This window comes from Gigantopelta aegis, chromosome 4 (assembly GCF_016097555.1).
Source record: "Gigantopelta aegis isolate Gae_Host chromosome 4, Gae_host_genome, whole genome shotgun sequence".
In the NCBI taxonomy this organism is placed as follows: domain Eukaryota; kingdom Metazoa; phylum Mollusca; class Gastropoda; order Neomphalida; family Peltospiridae; genus Gigantopelta; species Gigantopelta aegis.
The window spans coordinates 19,242,622-19,266,647 of NC_054702.1; the positions used below are offsets into that span (position 1 = coordinate 19,242,622).

The following is a 24,026-nucleotide window of genomic DNA, read 5'->3' on the forward strand; positions in this document are numbered from 1 at the left end:
AAATCATAATAGCATTATCAGCCGTCCTGCTTTCTTACTATAAGTAATTCTGTAAAACCCTTGATTAAGTAGACTTTCCCATCTGAAATCACAAAACTTACCAATTACATCGTCCCAAAGAAAAGAAAAGTATCACTTGGGTATCGTGAGTGGTCGCTTTTGCTCGAACGTACTCTACCAATAGGCCTAATAATATGCACTTTTTCTTTGGATTTAAAAAAAATAAAAAATACTGTAACTCCATTTCATTCTATTGATGCAACCTGAAATATATTTAGTTAAATAGTTTATTATACTATCAAGTCATTTGTGTTGTTTTACAAGTTAGGTTAATGAAAGCGAAGTGCCTTGTTGTAAATTAGAGCGATTGTTTACACTGTACATAGAGGAGGTGGAAGGAGCTGACGTCACTTCGCCCCAAGCTATACCACCGGACGTCACAAAAACTAAACAAAATGGCTGCCCCCAGTTAGCAGGAATAATCATGGTTTTTTATTAACTCTAAAATTACGCGTTTTTCATTTGTTAAAGTGTCAGTATGTGTTGGTGGTCCGGGTATGCATCTTTCCAACACATAAGGCTCTTGTTTGAGTTGATCCTACCTTTAATAGAAATGAAACTTCTATATCCTGTTCAAGAAGATTTTGATCTAAAACGATCTGAGGGTATATGGTCTTTGTCAATGTTTTTAAAAGAAATGCACTTTCCACATCTTGTTGAGGAATAGTTTTGTCTGTAGAGATGTGAGGTTTCTCCAAGTGTTTAGCACAAATTAACCTTCAACCTCTTGTTCAGCAACGTTTTGTTCTGAAAAGCTCGGAGGTTGCTCAGCAACCGAGGCAGCTCTTGAAGATTCTCGAGTGACGTAATTAGTGACCGGCTGGGTGGACTGTCCCGGCGGGCCGACCGAAATCCGACCAAACGAGTCAGCAACAGGATGTTGTTGGTGTATATAGCGCTCCATGAGCCAGTTCGTATTGCGAGAGCTGAAGTTACTGCTCAGTTCAAACAAGTTCACCACAGATAATTTCTAGCAAATGGTTAAGGAGAATAAAATACTATGCATCATGATATAGTACTGGTAATATTTAATGTAATGTAATGCTGTTTGACAATAATAACCAAAGGTTTTCTTTGTGCTGAAAAGTGGTTAAAATATTAATTTATTCATTCAGTCAGTCAGTCAGTCAGTCAGTCATTGCTTTGCTGGAATGTTGGACCTCCATTAATTAATTAATTTATTTATTTATTCAGTCAGTCAGTCGATCATTATTTTGCTGAAATGTCCTTCACTTATTAATTTGTTCATTTTTAGTCTGGTCAAATAAATATGGTATCCAAACCACATTCTAAAAACACAAATTATATAAGAATTGTTTCTTATTTTTTAGGAATTTATCGATGTATAAAAGTCACAAATTTGTGACTTTTATACATCGATAAATTCCTAAAAAATGAGAAACAATTCTTATAATTACAAACAGTACAAGAAGTGTACCTTAAAACACTCAAAAATAATTTCTTTCGTTCTTACCGTCAACCATGTTCTTGGTCTTCCGTGATGACGTATTTTTATGTGGTTTATGGAAGGATAACGCTTGTTTTTTTAGTGACGTCAGCCAATCAGAATACAGTAAATCGTATAAATTCGGAAAGTTTGTAATTATATATATATACACACACACACACACACATACATATATATACATATCCATGTAACAAAACATTTTCGAAGGATACTTTACTTTTAGGCAGGGGAGGTAACTGGAACATTGATGGTGGTTGTGTCAGTCGTAAGTCTGTTGAACCTACAAAAATAACACATAATATTGAAAGATAATGTCATTTGCAGATGCCTAGCTGTTTGGGATGTTCAAACCCAGTTATAACAAATGTCAAGTTGGTGAATTCTCTAAAAATAAATTCAGTGACTACAAAAGCCTTCACACTTCAAATACACCAATGTTGTTAACTTGAACAACTGTTATGAATATAATGTGGAAACAAAGATATGTGAGATAATTTTTATACTTGTGTCATATGATATTTACAAAATATGTATTTTGAAACAATGGCATGACAGGGAGGGCCAATGGAGCCCCAATCCCCACCCCACCCCCAATAACATGGGGTTTTTTTTCCCGACAACCTTTTATATTTTCCCGTTGCACCATATGTATAGAATGTGTGTTTGGTTACGCCAATATTTTGAAACACGGATAATAGTAAGTGATACATATATTACCTGTTGGGTGAAAATACTGATGCGCTCTGGGATTGAAAATAGTCCCTGTCTTGAAAGGCATAAACAAAGCAGGGAGACTCACATCTTAAAAAGAAGAAAGAAGAAATATTTTTTACTTCTAAAGCATCAGATAATTTATATCAACAGCAAATACATAACAATCAAGACTCTTAGTTCAATAAGAAAGTCTAGATCACATTTGAGCCTTTATTCAGGTTTTGAGATTCAGGATATTGCTAGTAATTAATAAATATTATCTGTTTTCACTCACTTGCCAATCTCTGTCTAATCCTACCCAAGCACTCACCCATCTACTTGCTCATTCACACACTCACCCACTTACTTGCTCACTCACTCAATAATTGACTGACGCGCTTATTCACTAACTCACCCACACACCATTTGCACACACAACAACACACTCATTCAATCATTCACTCACTCACTCCTTCAATGAGACACCTGCCTGACAGTTACTGGGTATTAGATTAGTTCACATACAAATTAACTAGGTACCTTTGAGTGCATCATACATCTTCTCCTCGTGTTTACTAAGTTTGTGCTGCCCTGCAAGCTTCTTCTCTATGCTGTCTCGAATGTCACGAAGAGTTTTCTCATTCAGCTCGGCCATGTGCTGTTTGCTCTCCTCCTGGTACAGCTGCAGCCTCTCCATGAACTGAAGGAGATTATAGAATAAATAATAATAATAATAAAATTCTTTATTTTCAGAGGGTAAACACATTCAGTACAAGGTGACTGGTCTCCCATGAGGCCCTCTCTAATCTATACATGATATTATACATACATACATTCAAAGAAACAACATCAACATGCATGTAATATGTATAGCATGAGAAACAATAGCACATATTATGAATATTTAAATAATATTTAAATCAAATTGTTAAGAAACTTGAGTCAGTGATAACTCAATACATCATAATTATTGTAACAAACACATCAAAATCAACAACAAAGGTATATCTTAAAACTGATTATTATTTGAATAGTGCTTAAAATAACTGGATTTGAATGAGGCGAGGGATTGAGAATATTTTATCTTTGAAGATAGTGTGTTCCACAGTTTAGCTCCCCTGCATGAAAAACTATGGCGATAAAATTCTGTTCTTGGTTTTAATTCATAAAGATGACTACATTGAGTTGACCTCAGATTTAAACGATGAAAGTTACAAACATAACTGATAAAAGTTGAAAAATATAACTAATAACAGTTACAATAACTGACAAAAGTTACAAAAAATACAGCTGATAAAAGTTGCTAAGTTAACTATGATAACAGTTAAATGGCAGCCTCTCCAAGAACTTAATGAGATTTTTTTTTTAATGTGATAAAAGTTACAAACATAGCCGATATCATTAAAATGATAAAAGTTACAATGGCAGCCTCTACCTTAACTGAATGGGATTATAAAAAAAGAAGAAGATAAAAGTTACATTAATAATATATACTCATAAAAGTTAAAATCATATAAGTTAAAATGATAATATATAATCATAAAAGTTAAAATAATAAAAGTTACAAAAATAAGTCATAAAAGAGATAATAAAAACAATTGTAGAAGTTATATAAATGATGAAAGTTACAAAGTTAACTGATAAAAGTTGAAAAAATATAACTAGTAACAGTTACAATAACTGACAAAAGTTACAAAATACAGCTGATAAAAGTTGCCAAGTTAACTGATGAAGGTTTAATTACAAATGTCACAAATGACCATGTTTACAAATAAAACTATAATAAATAAAACAGAGTTCCAGGAATGCTTATATTTGGACCACTGGATAAGACAATTTAAAAGATGATAGGAAAAAGTAATAGCATCACACTCGAGTCTAGAGAATAAGAAATGAAAGAAACTTCTACTATAAAGGTTAATTTAATTAAAACCAGTTAACATCATGCGATATTCTGTATGCACTTTCCGCCTGACATGACAGCACATACAATGATCTTTGACATACCAGTCATGAAGCAGTGGTTGGAAATGGAAATAACCCACAGATTCCACTGCAGGAAATTGATCATGTGACCTATCTCATTTCTGGTGAGCTAAACTGTACTCCCACAATGAAGGAACATGAAAATAATGTTCTACATATAAAAGAAATCAAATCTACTTACATCCTCTGGCAACGATTCTCCCCACTTTGGTAATGGACGTCCAATTCGGAAGTTTTTCCTTGGCTTTTGGACCTTTGCAGGCAATGGTCTATAAAACAAATGAAGTTGAACATGAAGTAGAGTTTGTGTGGCAATTTCTTTAATACCTCAACCAGTCGTGTGTTCAGCTCTGCCAGATAGTCATGTGTTTTAGTAATTGTTGCAGAAACATGAAAGATAAGACAGGAAGCCTTATACATCGGAGGAAGGAGAATGCAAGAATACAACAACAAAAAGCCACAATAAATTGTTTTGGGTTCGCAATGGAATAGGGAATAATTATGTTATATTTACCCATTTGTGGAGGCTAATATTGGTTTTACTATCACAAAAATCAAGGTGGAATAGGAATATGTAAAGAGGCTCTAGAGAAATGCATTAGATTTGTAACACTTTATTACTGGTTTTAATGTCACAAATACATGTAGATTTGATAAGCCAATCAAACATCAGACTATGAATACTGAATTAAAATAAAAAATATATTTGTTCAATGACACCTCAGTAAGTTTCAATCAACAGTTTTAAGTTTCTATATGGTAAATCTATCACTTGGTCTATTAAGAGAGAATAAGAACTGAGGTATGTTTTAAGAATTTTTCTACAAATAGAACAGTACATACCACAACCTTTAACAAACCAGTCATGCAACACTTGCTGTACCTTTCTCCATAAAATTATTTCAATGGTAATTTTTACAATGACTTTCACTCACCTCATGCCGTTACCGAGAGCTTTAGCTGGCGTGAACGGAACGGCCTTATCCTCGACTCTTGATTCTGCGAACACTCTGGAGGGACTGGACCTGGTGGTGGGGCTGCGTCTGGTGCGGTCGAGGGCAGAGGGGGAGGTGGTGGTGGCACGACTCCCCTCCGAGTGGGGGCGGAGGGCCTGCTGCTCCTGCTGTAGCAGCAACTCCTGGCGATCCAGCTCCATCTGCTGCAGCTGAGCCACTAGCTCCTTGAGCTGGTTTCTGAAACAGCAAGCATCCTGAGAGTGCTGCTAAAACAATACGGGCCACATTTACAAAGCCTGAACATATATGTCTTACACACGGCTAGCTCTGGCACTCACCAAATTCGCCAATTGCGAATTGTAAAAGCAACTGGTGATTTTTATTTTTATTTGGCAAAAAAATTACATGTAATAATTGACATTTTGTTACAGAATATATGAGCATTTCTGCTATTTTGAAGTTTAACAGATAATTTGATGAAAAAATTTTCAGACCCAGAGCTAGCCCTGACTATGTACATTTACAATGCTTAAACACATGTGATTAAGAAAAACAGACTTTGTAAATTCGGCCCTTAATGTTTACATATTTACATACATGTTTACCAAGCCAAACCATTTTTCATATCTCTAAAGTTCAAGGGCCACAACTGTGAAAAGTGAGTAAATTGCTATGAAAATCATGCTTGATCTGTAGCTACAAGATGAGATATACACAAAATTTCTGTTCAATATCTTAAAGCACTGCAGGAAAAAAATAGCCTGAAGAACTACACATAGGACAGATATTTGTTTTTGCTGAGGCAATTTTCTGAATTTTAAGAACTGATATTACATTATAATTGTTATGTTTGTCCTCAAGTGGATAAACATAAGTACTCATTTGGACAGATGGCTGCTATAGCAAGAGATATGTATGAACTGCCAATAGGTAGCCTTTATAGGAAGGTATATATCTATGTATGTTTTCTGTGACAGATGGTTCCTATAACAAGGACTATATCTGAAGGAATACAAAACTAACCATTCTGAGAATTTGGTGTCAGAAATAAAATTTAAAGAGAAGAATTTAAATGTATTTGACAAAAGATATGTTTTTCTCAATAAATGACTTGTCTTACAACATCTCAGTGAAAATCTAAAATCTAACTCGTGTGACAACTCCCATGTAACCAGCAAGGAAGGAAATGCTTTATTTAACAGAAAAACTCAACAAATTTTATTTACAGTTATATGGCGACAGACATATGGATAAGAACCACAAAGACATAGAGAACAAGATCACTTCATGGGCTACTCTTTTTGATTAGCAGCAAGGGATCTTTTATATGCACCATCCCACAGACAGGATAGTACATACCATGGCCTTTGTTACACCAGTTGTGGAGCACTGACTAGAATGAGAAATAGCCCAATTGGGCCACTGACAGGGACCGTGCATCAAGCAAGCGCTTTACGACTGGGCTAAGTCCTGCCCCCTCCCCATGTAACTAGGATTCCAAGCATATTATAGCTGACAGTAAAACAAAAGTACTAAAAGAGGTGGGGGTAAATATTTCACAATCAGATTTTTATAATCTGTAAACCTTTAAATAAAATTTTACATAATGTAACAATTATACTTTTTTTATTAACACTCTCCAGAGTGGTCAGATAAAGCCCACAGCTAAAAGCAAGTGTGTGGCACGGATAGCCACAAAAGACAAGCACCTGTCGTGGTTGAAGAGACAAGGACTAGGATGCGGAGGTGGACAATGAAAGAAGTTGAAAGATAGCAGGAGTTGCCAGATCTGGAAGAAACGAGATGGAATTCAAACGAGAGAAAGGAATGGGGGCAGTGGGATACAAAAAAAATCACAACCCACTCCCACCCCAAAATGTTTTTGTTATACTAAATATAATGACCTTGATTAGTACAACCAATATTTGATATTTTCCAGTCACAATAAATCGGTACTCACTCATATGTCTCTTTAAGTATCTGCATGTCTTCATTGTGTGAAGACACAAGATCATCATACTCAGCTTTCAAAATTGTTTCCTATAAAGCAAAGATATAATTTTCAAAAACTAAACCATTTCAAATCTCATGTTTTCAAATTATGCAAAAGTTAGTTAGCCATGAAGATCCATTCCCAGTTTGCAATTCTGCATTCCTGTAACATGAAACAAATTGTCATACATATGTTTCTACTAACGTATACTGAAGACAAATAAAAAAAGATATTTTAAATATATCTCCATAGTCAGTCTCTCTTTAAAGTTCCAAAGCCGGCCTCAGTGGTGTAGTGGTTAAACCATTAGACTTAAGGCTGGCAGGTACTGGGTTTGCATCATGGTACCGGCTCCTACCCGGAGCGAGTTTTAATGACTCAATGGGTCGGTGTAAGGACACTGAACAACTTTACTCTCACTAACCAATAACACACTGTTAATACCCTCACCCCCACCTGACTGGTTGTGTTTACCGACCTGTGAACCTCACCCCTAGGGCCAAATACCCCCTTCCCACCTGACAGGTTGTGTTTAACTGACCTGTGAACCTCACCCCTAGGGCCAAATACACCCTCTCCCACCTGACAGGTTGTGTTTAACTGATCTGTGAACCTCATCCCTAGGGCCAAATACCCTCAACCCCACCTGACTGGTGTGTTTACTGGCCTCCTATGAACCTAATCACTAGGGCCAAATACCCTCAACCCCACCTGACAGGTGTGTTTACTGGCCTCCTATGAACCTAATCCCTAGGGCCAAATACCCTCAACCCCACCTGACAGGTTGTGTTTACTGGCCTCCTATGAACCTAATCCCTAGGGCCAAATACCCTCAACCCCACCTGACAGGTTGTGCTTAACTGACCTATGAACCTAATCCCTAGGGCCAAATAACCCCTACCCCACCTGACTGGTGTGTTTAACTGACCTATGAACCTAATCCCTAGGGCCAAATAACCCCTCCCTGACAGGTTGTGTTTAACTGACCTGTGAACCTCACACCTAGGGCCAAATAACCCCTCCCCCACCTGACAGGTTGTGTTTAACTGACCTGTGAACTTCACCAAATAACCCCTCCCCCACCTAGGGTGTTTAACTGACCTGTGTACTTCACCCCTAGGGCCAAATAACCCCTCCCCCACCTGACAGGTTGTGTTTAACTGACCTGTGAACCTCACACCTAGGGTCAAATACACCCTCCCCCACCTGACTGGTTTGTTTAACTGACCTGTGAACCTCACCCCTAGAGACAAATACCCTCACCCCTACCCCACCTGACTGGTGTGTTTAACTGACCTATGAACCTAATCCCTAGGGCCAAATAACCCCTCCCTGACAGGTTGTGTTTAACTGACCTGTGAACCTCACACCTAGGGCCAAATAACCCCTCCCCCACCTGACAGGTTGTGTTTAACTGACCTGTGAACTTCACCCCTAGGGCCAAATAACCCCTCCCCCACCTGACAGGTTGTGTTTAACTGACCTGTGTACTTCACCCCTAGGGCCAAATAACCCCTCCCCCACCTGACAGGTTGTGTTTAACTGACCTGTGAACCTCACACCTAGGGTCAAATACACCCTCCCCCACCTGACTGGTTTGTTTAACTGACCTGTGAACCTCACCCCTAGAGTCAAATACCCTCACCCCCACTTGACAGGTTGTGTTTACGTACCTCCTGTGGTTCAGGTGTGAATTCTAGGGCCGACGTTGCCTCGTCCCTCAGGTCCTTGTGGAGATCTTCCTTCGTAGTTGTGTTCAGATCAATGCCAGTCAGGTCAAACACAAGCTCTTTCACACCATACGTGCCTACATATAACATAAAAACCAGGCTGAGGATTTTCGAAGCTTTCTTAGTCCTATGAAATCGTAAAACCATCATACATTGTGATATCACTACAGCACATGCCATAGTGACGTCATAGCTAACGATGGTTTTACGATTTCGTAGGCTAAGATCGCTTCGAAATATCCCAAGGCATTGTGAAAATAACATCTGAAAAACTATACATAGGATAGACAGTTGGAGGGGTAGGGGACTAATAATATGTGATATTCCCCGACATAATTTTCACGTTCATCAGGAAATGAACAAACTCACATTGCTACAGCTGAACCAATGGGATGAATTTATACTGTAATGAATACAACAGAAATTTAAATATAGAATCATGTTCTTTAGAATTTCAACCATAAAAACCTACCACACTGCCTGTTGAAACTAGTTGGTCTTCGTTTCTTCCCCCAATACAGGACAAGTGGCAGGTTTCCACATGGCATGTGAAGAGTGTCTGATCTGCCACCGTGCAGTGAGAACAATGGAAATGGCAGAGGGTCCACGTCTTTTACTGGGTCGTCTTTCAGCCTGGTATTGTCTGATTCATCCTCATCAAACGAGAGATCCGTTGAGTGGCTCAGAGAGTCAAAGTCATCATCAAGGTCATATGAATCTTTCGGAGGCTTAGGGACATCATCGTCTCCCTTTGGTGGTGGCAAATAGACTGTCCTCAAGTCCTTTAAAGAACAAATATTTTAGTAATTAAGGATTGTATGTTATTTATTTATGTTCATCTGGGTATGAATAAACAAAGTCATCCACAAACTGTGTGAAGTGACAAAGCTGTTGACACGTAAGTTTGTTAATAACCATATGAACAAAAAAGAATTTACAAATAACAGTTGATCCTTATAATTAAATTTGAAACATACTTATTAATAAAAGTTCATATCTTATTTTGAATAATTGTTTTGGTTCTTAAACAATATTATAATTTTTAAAGGGACAGACCCTACCATATATGCAAATATGTTCGCGAATAAAATATACCGCAAAAATCGCGAACACGTTGACGGCACCGCAAATTTAATTACAAGTGAATTTATTTCCGATTTGATATAATTTTCATGGATACAACAGACAAGCAGTCAGAGGTACCTGTTAAATTTATACCAAGTTTCGTATGAACTTTGTCTTTACTGCCAAATTATCCACAAGTTCACATGATTCTGTAAACCTGCATGGTCACGTGGATTTGATCGAAGTGACACACAGTTGTCTGTTACATAATCTCAGTTTTGTTTGTTTTCTTTGTAACCTTGAATGGAAGTTTGTGGGTATGATCAATAATTAAAAGTTATTTCTTCTGATATTTGCATTTTTAAATTTTCTGTATCGCATGTGCGTGTTCCATCGATAACATGTGTTATCAGACATACATACAACATTGACGTCTCACTGACAGCATGGTGTGTGCGTGAAATCGTCATTGAAAAGAGTTTGGCAAATGAAATATGGGTAATTTTGATTTTATTATCGGGGGACACAGTCGCAAAAATAATTCTTCACGAAAATGTAAAATGAAAGCCCGATCGCGAATTATTTTAGCCGCGAAAATATTTGCATATACGGTAGTTTTTAAACACTAAGGCATATTTTTCACTATTATAACTGTTTATGATCACTGAAATCAAACATTACTTATATTTTATTTTCAGATTATCCATTTCCATACAACCAAATTGTTTCTGGTCATCCTAGTGTTTCTAATACCACAAAATGCTTTCTTTTTTTCTTTTTTTAAACACACATGCGTCTGAGAAGTAACAGCTATGGACTCGCGTTTTAGTCTATTTTTAAGGGTATTTCAATGTCACAGACTCTTGTTTCACTCTGTTTTATCCAAATTTGTTACAGGTTGAAACTAGAGTCTAGTGTTTAAAAACTAGGGTCTGTCCCTTTAATAAGAAATAGTACCAATAAATGTACCTACACCAGATATGGCATTCCCTGACAGTGTTATTTTAATAAGAAATAGTACCAATAAATGTACCTACACCAGATATGGCATTCCCTGACTGTGTTATTTTAATAAGAAATAGTACCAATAAATGTACCTACACCAGATATGGCATTCCCTGACTGTGTTATTTTAATAAGAAATAGTACCAATAAATGTACCTACACCAGATATGGCATTCCCTGACAGTGTTATTTTAATAAGAAATAGTACCAATAAATGTACCTACACCAGATATGGCATTCCCTGACAGTGTTATTTTAATAAGAAATAGTACCAATAAATGTACCTACACCAGATATGGCATTCCCTGACAGTGTTATTTTAATAAGAAATAGTACCAATAAATGTACCTACACCAGATATGGCATTCCCTGACAGTGTTATTTTAATAAGAAATAGTACCAATAAATGTACCTACACCAGATATGGCATTCCCTGACTGTGTTATTTTAATAAGTAATAGTACCAATAAATGTACCTACACCAGATATGGCATTCCCTGACAGTGTTATTTTAATAAGAAATAGTACCAATAAATGTACCTACACCAGATATGGCATTCCCTGACAGTGTTATTTTAATAAGAAATAGTACCAATAAATGTACCTACACCAGATATGGCATTCCCTGACAGTGTTATTTTAATAAGAAATAGTACCAATAAATGTACCTACACCAGATATGGCATTCCCTGACAGTGTTATTTTAATAAGAAATAGTACCAATAAATGTACCTACACCAGATATGGCATTCCCTGACTGTGTTATTTTAATAAGAAATAGTACCAATAAATGTACCTACACCAGATATGGCATTCCCTGACAGTGTTATTTTAATAAGAAATAGTACCAATAAATGTACCTACACCAGATATGGCATTCCCTGACAGTGTTATTTTAATAAGAAATAGTACCAATAAATGTACCTACACCAGATATGGCATTCCCTGACAGTGTTATTTTAATAAGAAATAGTACCAATAAATGTACCTACACCAGATATGGCATTCCCTGACAGTGTTATTTTAATAAGAAATAGTACCAATAAATGTACCTACACCAGATATGGCATTCCCTGACTGTGTTATTTTAATAAGTAATAGTACCAATAAATGTACCTACACCAGATATGGCATTCCCTGACAGTGTTATTTTAATAAGAAATAGTACCAATAAATGTACCTACACCAGATATGGCATTCCCTGACAGTGTTATTTTAATAAGAAATAGTACCAATAAATGTACCTACACCAGATATGGCATTCCCTGACTGTGTTATTTTAATAAGAAATAGTACCAATAAATGTACCTACACCAGATATGGCATTCCCTGACAGTGTTATTTTAATAAGAAATAGTACCAATAAATGTACCTACACCAGATATGGCATTCCCTGACAGTGTTATTTTAATAAGAAATAGTACCAATAAATGTACCTACACCAGATATGGCATTCCCTGACAGTGTTATTTTAATAAGAAATAGTACCAATAAATGTACCTACACCAGATATGACATTCCCTGACAGTGTTATTTTAATAAGAAATAGTACCAATAAATGTACCTACACCAGATATGACATTCCCTGACAGTGTTATGTTTTTTTATGTTCATATAGAAAAGAACAAACTCATGTTGCTATGGCTGGGATGAAGTTAAATTATAATGAATGTAATGGAAATTTAATTATTTATTTGTGACCAGTGTAGTTTTTACAAAACTTGTTTAGTATCTATTTTGAAATGGACTTCCAAATGTCTTGTTAGTAGGGAATATACAGTGCATATAAAGTTTTTCACAAGAACAAAAAAAGACTGGGATTATTTGTGAGCAGAGTAAGAAAAGTATTGTTTAATTTAATGTTATTACATATAATGAAAAGAAACTCATTAAATGAAAAAAGAAAATAAAGTTATTATATCTGAATAAAAGGACTCCATTTTTTTGTTTAATTTATTTTTAAATTTTTAATTAAATGTCCACAAGCCTGTACAAGTTTAGAGTCTACACTGAAGACTTTAATTAAGTCTCATCTACACAGATGACATGTACATGTAGTTATAGTCTGAAGGAAGAAGGAAATGTTTTATTGAACGACGCACGCAACACATTTTAGTGACGGTTATATGGTGTTGGACATATGGTTAAGGACCAAACATACTGAGAGAGGAAACCCGCTGTCACCACTTCATGGGCTACTCTTTCCAATTAGCACCATCCCACAGACAGGACAGTATATACCACAGCCTTTGTTACACCAGTTGTGGAGCACTGGCTGGAACAAGATATAGCCCAATGGGCCCATTGACGGGGATCAATCCTGGATCAATCGTGCATCAGGCAAGCACTGTACCACTAAGCTACATCCCGCCCTTTATAGTCTGAAGTATGGACTTTTAAAGATTTAAATGTATGGGCCTTGTATATCTTGATTGTGGAGAAAATACATTTATGGTCCTGTGCTTATAAAACTTTTAAAGTTTAGACTCAAGACTTTAATAGAGTGAGAGGGAGCAGGATTTAGCTCAGTCGGTTGAGCGCTCGCCTAAGGTGCTGGTGTCGCAGGATCAAACCACCTCGGTGGATCCATTCAACTGGGTTTTTTCTCATTCCAACCAGTGCACCACAACTGATCAAAGGCTGTGGTATTTGCTTTCCTGCATATAAAAGACCCCTTACTGCCAATGAAATATGTAGTGGGTTTCTTCTGATGACTAATTACCAAATGTTTGACACCCAATAGCCGATGATTAATTAATTAATGAGCTGTAGTGGTGTCGTTAAACAAAACAAACTTTTAACTTTAATAGAGTGAGACTTTAATGCCTAGGCATGCTATACAAATTGCATGTGTGGGACATCATTCTAGATTTGAGTTTAGACTCAAAGGTTTTAGAAGTACGGGTGCTGGAAGTCATCAGATCTTTGAGTCAAGACTTTAAAAGTTTTATAAACATAGGCCCTGGAATCTTTAAGCTTCTTCACAATCTTAACCAAAAATATTACTTTATTACCAATTCTTTTAGATCTTGAATTTCAATAGATGCCATTGCATAGATCTCCTCAAATTTCCCATAATGCACAGCAATCTGTACTGACTTGGGGAGTTCTTCTTTTGACTTGTTCAAGTCGATGACACCAGGTGGAATCTCATCAGGAAGTCTGAGCATGAACTCTTCATGTCTGAACAGAAAAATACAGAACATTATATAGAGAACATATATTGGGGAGTATGAGCATGAACTCTTCATGTCTGAACAGAAAAATACAGAACATTATATAGAGAACATATATTGGGGAGTATGAGCATGAACTCTTCATGTCTGAACAGAAAAATACAGAACATTATATAGAGAACATATATTGGGGAGTATGAGCATGAACTCGTCATGTCTGAACAGAAAAATACAGAACATTATATAGAGAACATATATTGGGGAGTATGAGCATGAACTCTTCATGTCTGAACAGAAAAATACAGAACATTATATAGAGAACATATATTGGGGAGTATGAGTATGAACTCTTCATGTCTGAACAGAAAAATACAGAACATTATATAGAGAACATATATTGGGGAGTATGAGCATGAACTCTTCATGTCTGAACAGAAAAATACAGAACATTATATAGAGAACATATATTGGAAAATATGAGCATGAACTCTTCATGTCTGAACATAAAAATACAGACCATTATATAGAGAAAAATACAGACCATTATATAGAGAAAAATACAGACCATTATATAGAGAAAAATACAGACCATTATATAGAGAACATGTCTCAGGGAGTCTGAGCATGAACTCTTTTATGTCTGAACAGACCAAGACCAAGACCAAAGTGTTTAATGTGCACATTCAGAGCAAGCTGTTGTAGTGCAGGACAGGAAAGGTGTGGGGTGGGTAGGAGGGAGGGGACCGCCTGCACTGGCATGTGCAAGGGGGCACCAGCAGTCCGGCCATAGCCGGTAACAAGCAGAGGGTGGTATGGTGCTATGGACTGAAGGAATGTAGGCGCAATTTTGAACAGTCAATCTAAATGGAAAGGTAGGGAGCTACGTATAGGTAGCTCCCTACCTTTCCATTTAGGTTGACCATTCATAATTGCATCTAAATTCCTTCAACAAAATGTGCACCGTTTCTCTTTGGCTACGGGACATTCCAAATTCCATAGCACCATACCACCTTCCACCTGTTACTGGAACATGTCTCAGGGTGGAATCTCATCAGGAAGTCTGAGCATGAACTCTTCATGTCTGAACAGGAAAAATACAGACCATTATATAGAGAAAAATACAGACCATTATATACAGAAAAATACAGACAATTGTATAAAGAACATATATTGGGGAGTTTTAGCATGAACTCTTCATGTCTGAACAGAAAAATACAGAACATTATATAGAGAAAAATACAGACCATTATATACAGAAAAATACAGACCATTATATAGAGAAAAATACAAAACATTATATAGAGAAAAATACAGACCATTATATAGAGAACATATATTGGGGAGTCTGAGCATGAACTCTTCATGTCTGAACAGAAAAATACAGAAAATTATATAGAGAAAAATACAGAACATTATATAGAGAAATATACAGACCATTATATACAGAAAAATACAGACCCTGAACAGGAAAAATACAGAACAATATATAGAGAAAAATACAGAACATTATATAGAGAACATATATTGGGGTGTCTGAGCAAGAACTCTTCATGTCTGAACAGGAAAAATACAGAACATTATATAGAGAATGTGTTAAACAGAGTTTAAGCTAATCAGAATGAAGGTAGAGAAATGTGATCATTTTCACTTTTCAAGAATATTTACAGATTAGTGCATTTGACCTATATACTAATATTAAAAACTGGAGCCTAAAAACACAATGGTCTGGATAAACAATGCAGCAAACGAAATTGTGTACAGACTCTAAGAGCAAAGGAGAAAGGTAAAAAGGTATTTGTGTAACTAAAAGCTAGTGGATACCTCAGAACTAAGAAAGAAAGAAATGTTTTATTTAACAATGCACTCAACACATTTTATTTACGGTTATATGGCATCTGACATATGGTTAAGGACAACACAGATATTGAGAGAGGAAACCCGCTGTCACCACTTCAAGGGCTACTCTTTTCAATTAGCAGCAAAGGATCTTTTATATGCACCAACCCACAGACAGGGAAGTACATACCACAGCCTTTGATATACCTGTCGTGATGCACTGGCTGCAATAAGAAATAGCCCAATCAATGGGCCCACACTGATCGTGCATTGAGCGAGTGCTACCTCAGAATAATGGATGACACAAGAACTCAGAGGAACATCAAATGATAAAATTACCAAAAATGATGGCAAGATAAATTTCAGTACACATTTCAGAATAAAGTCAGTAAAAGGTCTACCCACCAGAAATGAGCAAAGTCAACAAGAATTTATTTATTTACATTCGAATTATATGAATTTGGTTTCATTGTTTGAAACAAAATATACTAAATTGCTGACAATATGTTTTCTGGGTCCAGCTGATATTAACACCTACTATGAAAGTGGAAAAAGTAAAACAAGAAATGATGTTTGTAGTCTCAGACAACAAATAGCACTTCTATTAGTGTCAAAAGGCAACCTCTCAAGACACACAGCTGTTTATTAACTGTCAATGTATGTAACGTAAGTTGATGCAAGAGAATAATAAAATGACTGATTAAAGACAGTGTTGCATGCTTGTTTGTCTAATTAAAAAAAGACGTTGCATGGTCATGTGACTTGAAATATACACTAGGAATATTAATGTCCATTGTCACAAGCTCTTTTCAAAGATTTTATAGAGCAAGCGTTATCTAAAAATTAACTAAGATAATTTTCTGATATATGGTTAGGTAGCCATAATTCAGTTATTTACTGAAATATTGTTAATAATATAATAAGATAATAATAAGATATAGATGGTTAAATAAAGTTCTCTTCAGGACAAAATAAATGTATATATTTTCATGTAATATTCTGTAGGGCCATTTAATAGTCTAACTATTGTCCTATTTAAGACACTAGCTTAAAATCAAGTAATTTTTGTATTAAATAATAATAATACTTACTTAGCTTTCTTTTTACCAACGTCCTGGACAGCAGTCGTAGTACCTAAAACAGATAATGAACATTGTTTACTACATAAAATCAGGGTTTAACATTATTAATAGTACATGCATACACTAAAATTTTATGCGGGCATTCATAATTGACAACATTTTCACAAGAATATACAAAGTGGATTTCTTTTTGGGTTTGCTTTTTTTTGCTATTTTCTCCCCTCCTATAAGCATACATTAAAGAAAAATGCAAAAGATATTTTTATCCAAAACAATTTCAGTCAAAAATTAAGCATGTACCCGGTACTCAAATTTTGTGCGAAACTTAGACCAAAAATGAGCCACAAAAGATACCATTTTCTTCAGTTAATACTTTGAGGTAGGGGTTATAGTACTGATATTTATGGGTCATAGTTTGATTGATATATTAACATGGTCACCTATGGGATTTTATTTGATATAGTACACCCTTAAAATGCTTCAGTGTATTGTACATGTACACTATAATACTCAACTGACCAGCAGCGTTTCTGCCTCGTCCTGCAGCCTGAGGTCTCTGAACTGGTTCTGCTGGTTCCTCATCCTTAAATTAACAAAACAAAAACAAAAACAAAATACAATAATATAAATACACAAACACAAAGTTAAACGGAAGCTGCAATGTAAGGGTTCGTATCCCAGTAGGCCTACTGGCTCCCACTCAGAATTAATTTTTACAACTCATTGGGGATGGGACGATTAATCACGGTGCATAAAAATCATGGTTTTAGGCCTACAGTTCAATGCACCATTTTCCAATTTGAATACCATGGTTTATTTCAATTTTTTATTTTTATTTTTAAAATGGTACATGTATAAACATTTCAGCACCTTGCTGGTAATCCCAATAGCCAGTAAAGTATTTCGGCCAATTACAGCACTCAATTGCCTTACATCTGACAACTTTACATGGTCGACGGTGACTCTAGGTCCCATTTGGATCCTATGCACCAAACCCGTGAATTTACGGCATGGTAAAAATGTTATTTTTGTTTTCTCTAATTAAGATATAATTTTATATTTACAATTATTTTGGAAATAATCATTAAAAATAAAGTGTAAAAATAAAGCTTTAATTCACACAAAACCAGCCTGCCCCACTATAAAAAAGGGAGCCAGTATGCTCATTTGTATAAGTTAACTACACTGACATCTATTTCATCTAGTTCTGGGGAAAGCTGTTATTCCTGGCAGCTTTTAAGTACATTGTCAAACAAAATATCATCTTGACTTCCATCCATGGCATTAGACTTTACGACTATTGTCCTGTCAATTTCAGTCCAGGTGTCTACAATCCACTGGCAAATTTCAGCCAGCTCGGCACATTTCATTTTCCCTGTTACTGTAAACATCTTCTCGCCATTTCAGCGAAAAATGGTTTTGAAGGGTTTGTTGATAGACACATCAAGGGGCTGCAGAACCGACCTTATGCCACCTGGGATGATCGCTAGTAGTGTCTTTAGAGATCTGAAGTGTCTTTAATTTCTGTGACATTGAAATGTGTCCAAAACCAACATGGACTGCTCTTTCCTCATCCCGCCAGGTCGCTTTGCTTATACTGTCCTAACCCAGTCTTCCATGATATCTGCAACGAACCATCCTTTCTCTTGCACTCGTACATGTATTCCAGTCAGGAACTTTTCTTTAGGCATGTTTTTTCTTTTAAAAACTACATATGGGGGTAGTTTGTTGCCATCAGCTGTGACAGCAAGCAAGACTGTAAACCTTCTTTTTTTTCATTCCCAGTCGTTTTTATGTTTACCTTTTTTTCACCCTTGAAATGGACAGTCTGGTTGTATGGGCTATCAAATGTTAGCAGTGTCTGATCGGCATTACCTATCTGGCTCATTGGGAAATCATACATATTTCTTTGGCGGATGATACATTTTTGAAATTCTTCTAATGGCCTTTCCAGTTCTTTTGGCAATTTCTGGGCAATGTGAGTTTTCCGACGAAAGGACAAATCATGTTGTTTCATGAAATGATGGCACCAATTTACCGATGCTTTGAAGTCCTGTTGGCAATGCCTTTTTTCTTGTCGTCGATAATCACTTTTGTACATATGTCAGTTGTACTGACACCGACTCCAACCATTCGTTATTTCCGTCACCCAGTCAAGCAGCCTCTTCTCGATTTTTGGAAATGCAGCCAATTTTCCTCTTTTCATTTTTGGCAGCGATGCTATCATCTCTTCTTTTTTTCGCAATGATGGGCAACAGCTCGATTTCCGTGGTGCGATGCATACTCGATGACCTTGAGTTTCTCAGCAGCAGTGTATGATGTTCTCTTTGTAGACATTCTGGCAATGAATGATTTGCCATTTTTTAATGACAATTTATACCTTTCAGTTAAAATTTATTTATTTTTTCATACACACACTGGCATGTTACCACAATGCATATAAGCCATACATTCAAAACACAACAAAAACAAAGGTACAATAGTTAGACAGTTTATGACATTTATTGTTACAGCATGAAACAGAAACATTTCTGATTTTGTATTTTAAAATGATGTTTTGTGACATTTGGAGCACTGAGTATGAATCATTCGCGTCTTCCATAGCTATACACTTCAGTCAGTATGCATCGGCTTGAATCATTAACCAATCAGAAGCGAGAACGTATACTTTGCCTTGACACTCAAACTCAGTGACATGCAAGTATATGTGATTACAGGCTGCTCCTTGATGAAGACTCGAAATCTCACGTTTTCCCCTTAGGCACCAGAACCAAATGTAATATGTTATATTTTTGTTTTTATTATAGTCATTTAAACAGTGTATGGGTACCATATATAATTTTGGTCTGGGTTTATGCATGTATGACATGTGAGTATGCAAGTACTTGCCTACGTTTAATGTGTGACATATATAGGTCTACGTATGCAAGTACTGACCAGTAATTTAACTTTTGTTTCTTGAATATACTGCTACTTTTGCCTTTTAGTTAATTTTGGTGACGGGAAAAACGGTATATCTTTCATTCACCCTTAGTTTTGTGCTTTAAAAAAAAATGCTGTGCATACTGTGGATCATGGTTTTTTTTCTTGGAATAAATGTTTAAAGTGGGGGGGAGGGGGGGGGGGGGGGTGTGCATTATACACCAGTGCTCATAATACATGGGAAAATACAGTATTTCAAATTAAATTTGCATGTCTCCAAAGAAATGAACATTTGTGTAAACCATTTATGGGATATGCAGAAAATTATATGGGTAACCACCTCATCTGGCTTTACCCATTACATCCATTTATAATGAAGCTCCTCTAAACCGGACACCCATGGAACCAAGTAAAAAGTATGGTTTAAAGAGTATCTGATTTAGAGAGGTACTAATATTTAAAAAGGGATCATGAAAAATATTAAGATTTGAACAAATTCCCTTTTACAGAGGTGTTTCACTGTATATGATATACTAAATTCAATGTGTGAACGAAAAATGGGTTATGCAAAATAGACTTCAATGACAGCCAAGCAAACATTTTTAGAGACCTGATTTGGTACTTTGATGAACAACAGACTGGAGAAAACTTGAGCAACAAGATGTCCAAACCACAAGAGTGATGGAAAAAGAAGGAAATTACAGTCACGTGACCGGAACAGGAAGGAGGATGCAGTAGAAGAATTTTAGGCCATCCCATTGGCTGTAGGGATGTTTGGACCAGACTACTATGGAATATGCATTTGTGTTGAGGCCAGGTGAAGTAGAAAAGAAATAAACCATTACAAAATATGCATGACATAGAAATACTATTTATAGACATCTCTAGTGTGCCTCACCTCCTCATCAACTGCATCGAGTATCCCTGTTTTAAACCTCTGACTGCCGAAAGTTAGTGAGCACTTGAGTTCCTTCTTGTTGATGTCTTCCGGTGTGAACACTCTCACGTGGAGGTAGACGTCATACTCTGCCTCACCCGTCGACATGCCATTGTCTCGTGTCGGAGGCTTAATCACTGGTGGAACTTTAGGCTCTTCAAACTTCACTCGCTAAAATGATAAAGGCACCATTATAGTAAAATTGGCAATGGTCATGCTCTTGAAGAAACCTATATTATACAGATAAAAAATGATAAATTTCTAAATAAAATAATCAATTTTACAGATATGATTTACGAAAAATAATATATAATTCTGTTTACTCTCTGTTCCCCTCCCCTAGTTATTCTAGCTAGGCAGGGCCCTGAATGAAAACTTGTCGAGATGAAGATATGTTTCCACAAAAGGATTCTATCCTATGACTCACAGATTACAAAGTAAACAAATCTTTGAACATGTAGTTTGATTCTATGACTCACAGATTACAAAGAATACAAACCTACGGAGATAAAGATGCTTCCACCAATGACTCACAGATTACAAATCTTTGGAGATGAAGATGCTTCCACCAATGACTCACAGATTACAAATCTTTGGAGATAAAGATGCTTCCACCAATGACTCACAGATTACAAATCTTTGGAGATGAGGATGCTTCCACCAATGACTCACAGATTACAAATCTTTGGAGATAAAGATGCTTCCACCAATGACTCACAGATTACAAATCTTTGGAGATAAAGATGCTTCCACCAATGACTCACAGATTACAAATCTTTGGAGATAAAGATGCTTCCACCAATGACTCACAGATTACAAATCTTTGGAGATAAAGATGCTTCCACCAATGACTCACAGATTACAAATCTTTGGAGATAAAGATGCTTCCACCAATGACTCACAGATTACAAATCTTTGGAGATAAAGATGCTTCCACCAATGACTCACAGATTACAAATCTTTGGAGATAAAGATGCTTCCACCAATGACTCACAGATTACAAATCTTTGGAGATGAGGATGCTTCCACCAATGACTCACAGATTACAAACCTTTGGAGATGAAGATCTGCCTCCACCAAGGAGATTTGATCCTTTGACTCACAGATTACAACATTGGAGATGAACACCTGCTTCCACCAAACAGAATCAATCTTAAAACTCAAAGAATACAAATTTTGGAGACGAACATCTGCTTCTATCAAGGGTGGTTTGATCCTTTGACTCACAAATTACAAACCTTTGGTGACGATGACCTGCTGCGTGAGTCTGACTGCGACATCTCATCGCTCTCCTCAGCGATGTTGATCATCACGGTCGGGATGTCTTTCTTGTCAGTCTCTTCATCGCCTTCCTCATCCTCGTCATCACTCTCCTCTTCATCTTCTGCAGCTCCTTCTTCTTCATCCTTGTCATGTTCAGATGCCTCTACCGGTGTCTCTATCTCTACCTGCAATAACACACAATGTGAAGTCTCATAATAACAATATTACGGCTCCAATTACATAATCATCCTAACACTGTTTACTAATATAAAATACAAACACAGTTAATAAATTTGTTTGCTAGCATTACATAACACATAAATTGAGTCACCATATTTTTGGCACATTATCAAACTAAACAGTTCAGAGTAGAATAAATTCACAGTTTTATAATGGCCAATAATGAATTTTTATATAACTTAATTGGACAAAAAAGCCAATTTAAACAAAACAATAGCAAATTATATAATGAAAAATAAAGTGCACCATCTATTCTAAATGCTGATATTAAAATATACTTCAGATTGCAGCTTTTGTAATTATGACACTGGTTAACAAAAACATCATGAAGTCTGTTTAATCAACAAAGAGAAGACAATGTTAGATATCTTACCACAATGCACCATCCTCGGTGGTGCAGTGGTTAAGCCATCAGACTACAGGCTGGTAGGTACAGGATTCGCAGCTTGGTACCGGCTCCAACCCAGAGCAAGTTCTTAAGGGCTCAATGGGTAGGTGTAAAGCCACTACACGCTCTTCTTTTTCACTAATCACTAACAAACTAACAACTAACCCACTGTCCTGGACAGACAGTCTAGATAGCTGAGGTATGTTTGAACCTTAATTGGATATAAGCACGAAAATAAATAGTCATGAAATGAATGAAATGACCACGATGCTAATTGGTTGGTTGACTGGCTGTATGGATGGAGCAGTGTTCTACCCACATAGGTTGGTACTGGTTGGCCCTGATCAGCACTTTCATTGTTCAGTCAGAACTATTGTTGTCAATCATTCAATCATACTGCCAACCACCACTTATAATACTATCACATAATAAAGTTATTACATTCCCACTTTTAAAAAAGAAATGACACTTCAACCACTCATAAATATCTGGGTAGAACCCTGATGGAAGGAATGATATGGATGGACGGACAGACAGATGGACTGCAACATGCAATAGTAAACTTACATATCAGAAGAGATATTATGAAATGAAACTACAGTTGAATCCCAAAGCTCGAAACACCATCGGTGCTCAAGAAAGTGTTCGACCCATCTATTCGTTTAACATTTTGTACGTGTAACTCTGGACTTCCGAGTTTGGTTCAGTGGTTGCGGTGTATTCAACCTTTCCGAGTTCGACCCAATGAGATTCAACTGTATTTATAATCTGAACCCTGATGACACTGAAACCAATCACCTGATTCATGATAGTGTGTGTTGTACTTACTCTTTTCTGACTAGATTCCATGACCTTTGACCCTTCTTCCTCAGAATCAGACATTTCTTCTAATGCTCTGGTGTACTCATGAACATGTTCCAAACTGTAGCAATAAAACAATAAGTTAAATTTTTTAAAACAATGCAATTACGTCTTGAGCACATGAGGAAAAACATATACTGCAAAGACACATAAGATACTATTTTTTATTACAGTACCAAATGATGTTTTAATGTAACCTAAATAGACTTTTTCATAAAAAGAATAACATAATTATGCTTCATCCATCAATTTGTATCTCTTTAAGCATAGGGTGGAATGGATAACAGTCAAACTGAATGGTAACTTTTTTTAAAAATGCACTGAATGCTCTTGATTTAAACAATATTTATTTCTGTTTATATTAA

General features: G+C 36.3%; 1 protein-coding gene across 1 annotated transcript in view; it reads right to left on the minus strand.

The window, feature by feature from the left end:
• Positions 1-471: 471 nt before the first annotated feature.
• Positions 472-24,026, minus strand: part of LOC121372068 — a 31,827-nt gene continuing 8,272 nt past the window's right edge. The window contains exons 7-21 of the mRNA XM_041498325.1: positions 23,629-23,722; positions 22,148-22,357; positions 20,871-21,080; positions 17,570-17,633; positions 17,060-17,102; positions 13,971-14,139; positions 9,359-9,668; positions 8,830-8,963; positions 7,124-7,203; positions 5,143-5,400; positions 4,389-4,476; positions 2,762-2,921; positions 2,246-2,329; positions 1,741-1,808; positions 472-1,030 (exon numbers count right to left, since the gene is read on the minus strand). Of these exons, the coding sequence (XP_041354259.1) occupies positions 773-1,030; positions 1,741-1,808; positions 2,246-2,329; positions 2,762-2,921; positions 4,389-4,476; positions 5,143-5,400; positions 7,124-7,203; positions 8,830-8,963; positions 9,359-9,668; positions 13,971-14,139; positions 17,060-17,102; positions 17,570-17,633; positions 20,871-21,080; positions 22,148-22,357; positions 23,629-23,722 (2,230 nt within the window). The 3' untranslated portion in view covers positions 472-772. The remainder of the gene's footprint in view (positions 1,031-1,740; positions 1,809-2,245; positions 2,330-2,761; positions 2,922-4,388; positions 4,477-5,142; positions 5,401-7,123; positions 7,204-8,829; positions 8,964-9,358; positions 9,669-13,970; positions 14,140-17,059; positions 17,103-17,569; positions 17,634-20,870; positions 21,081-22,147; positions 22,358-23,628; positions 23,723-24,026) is intronic.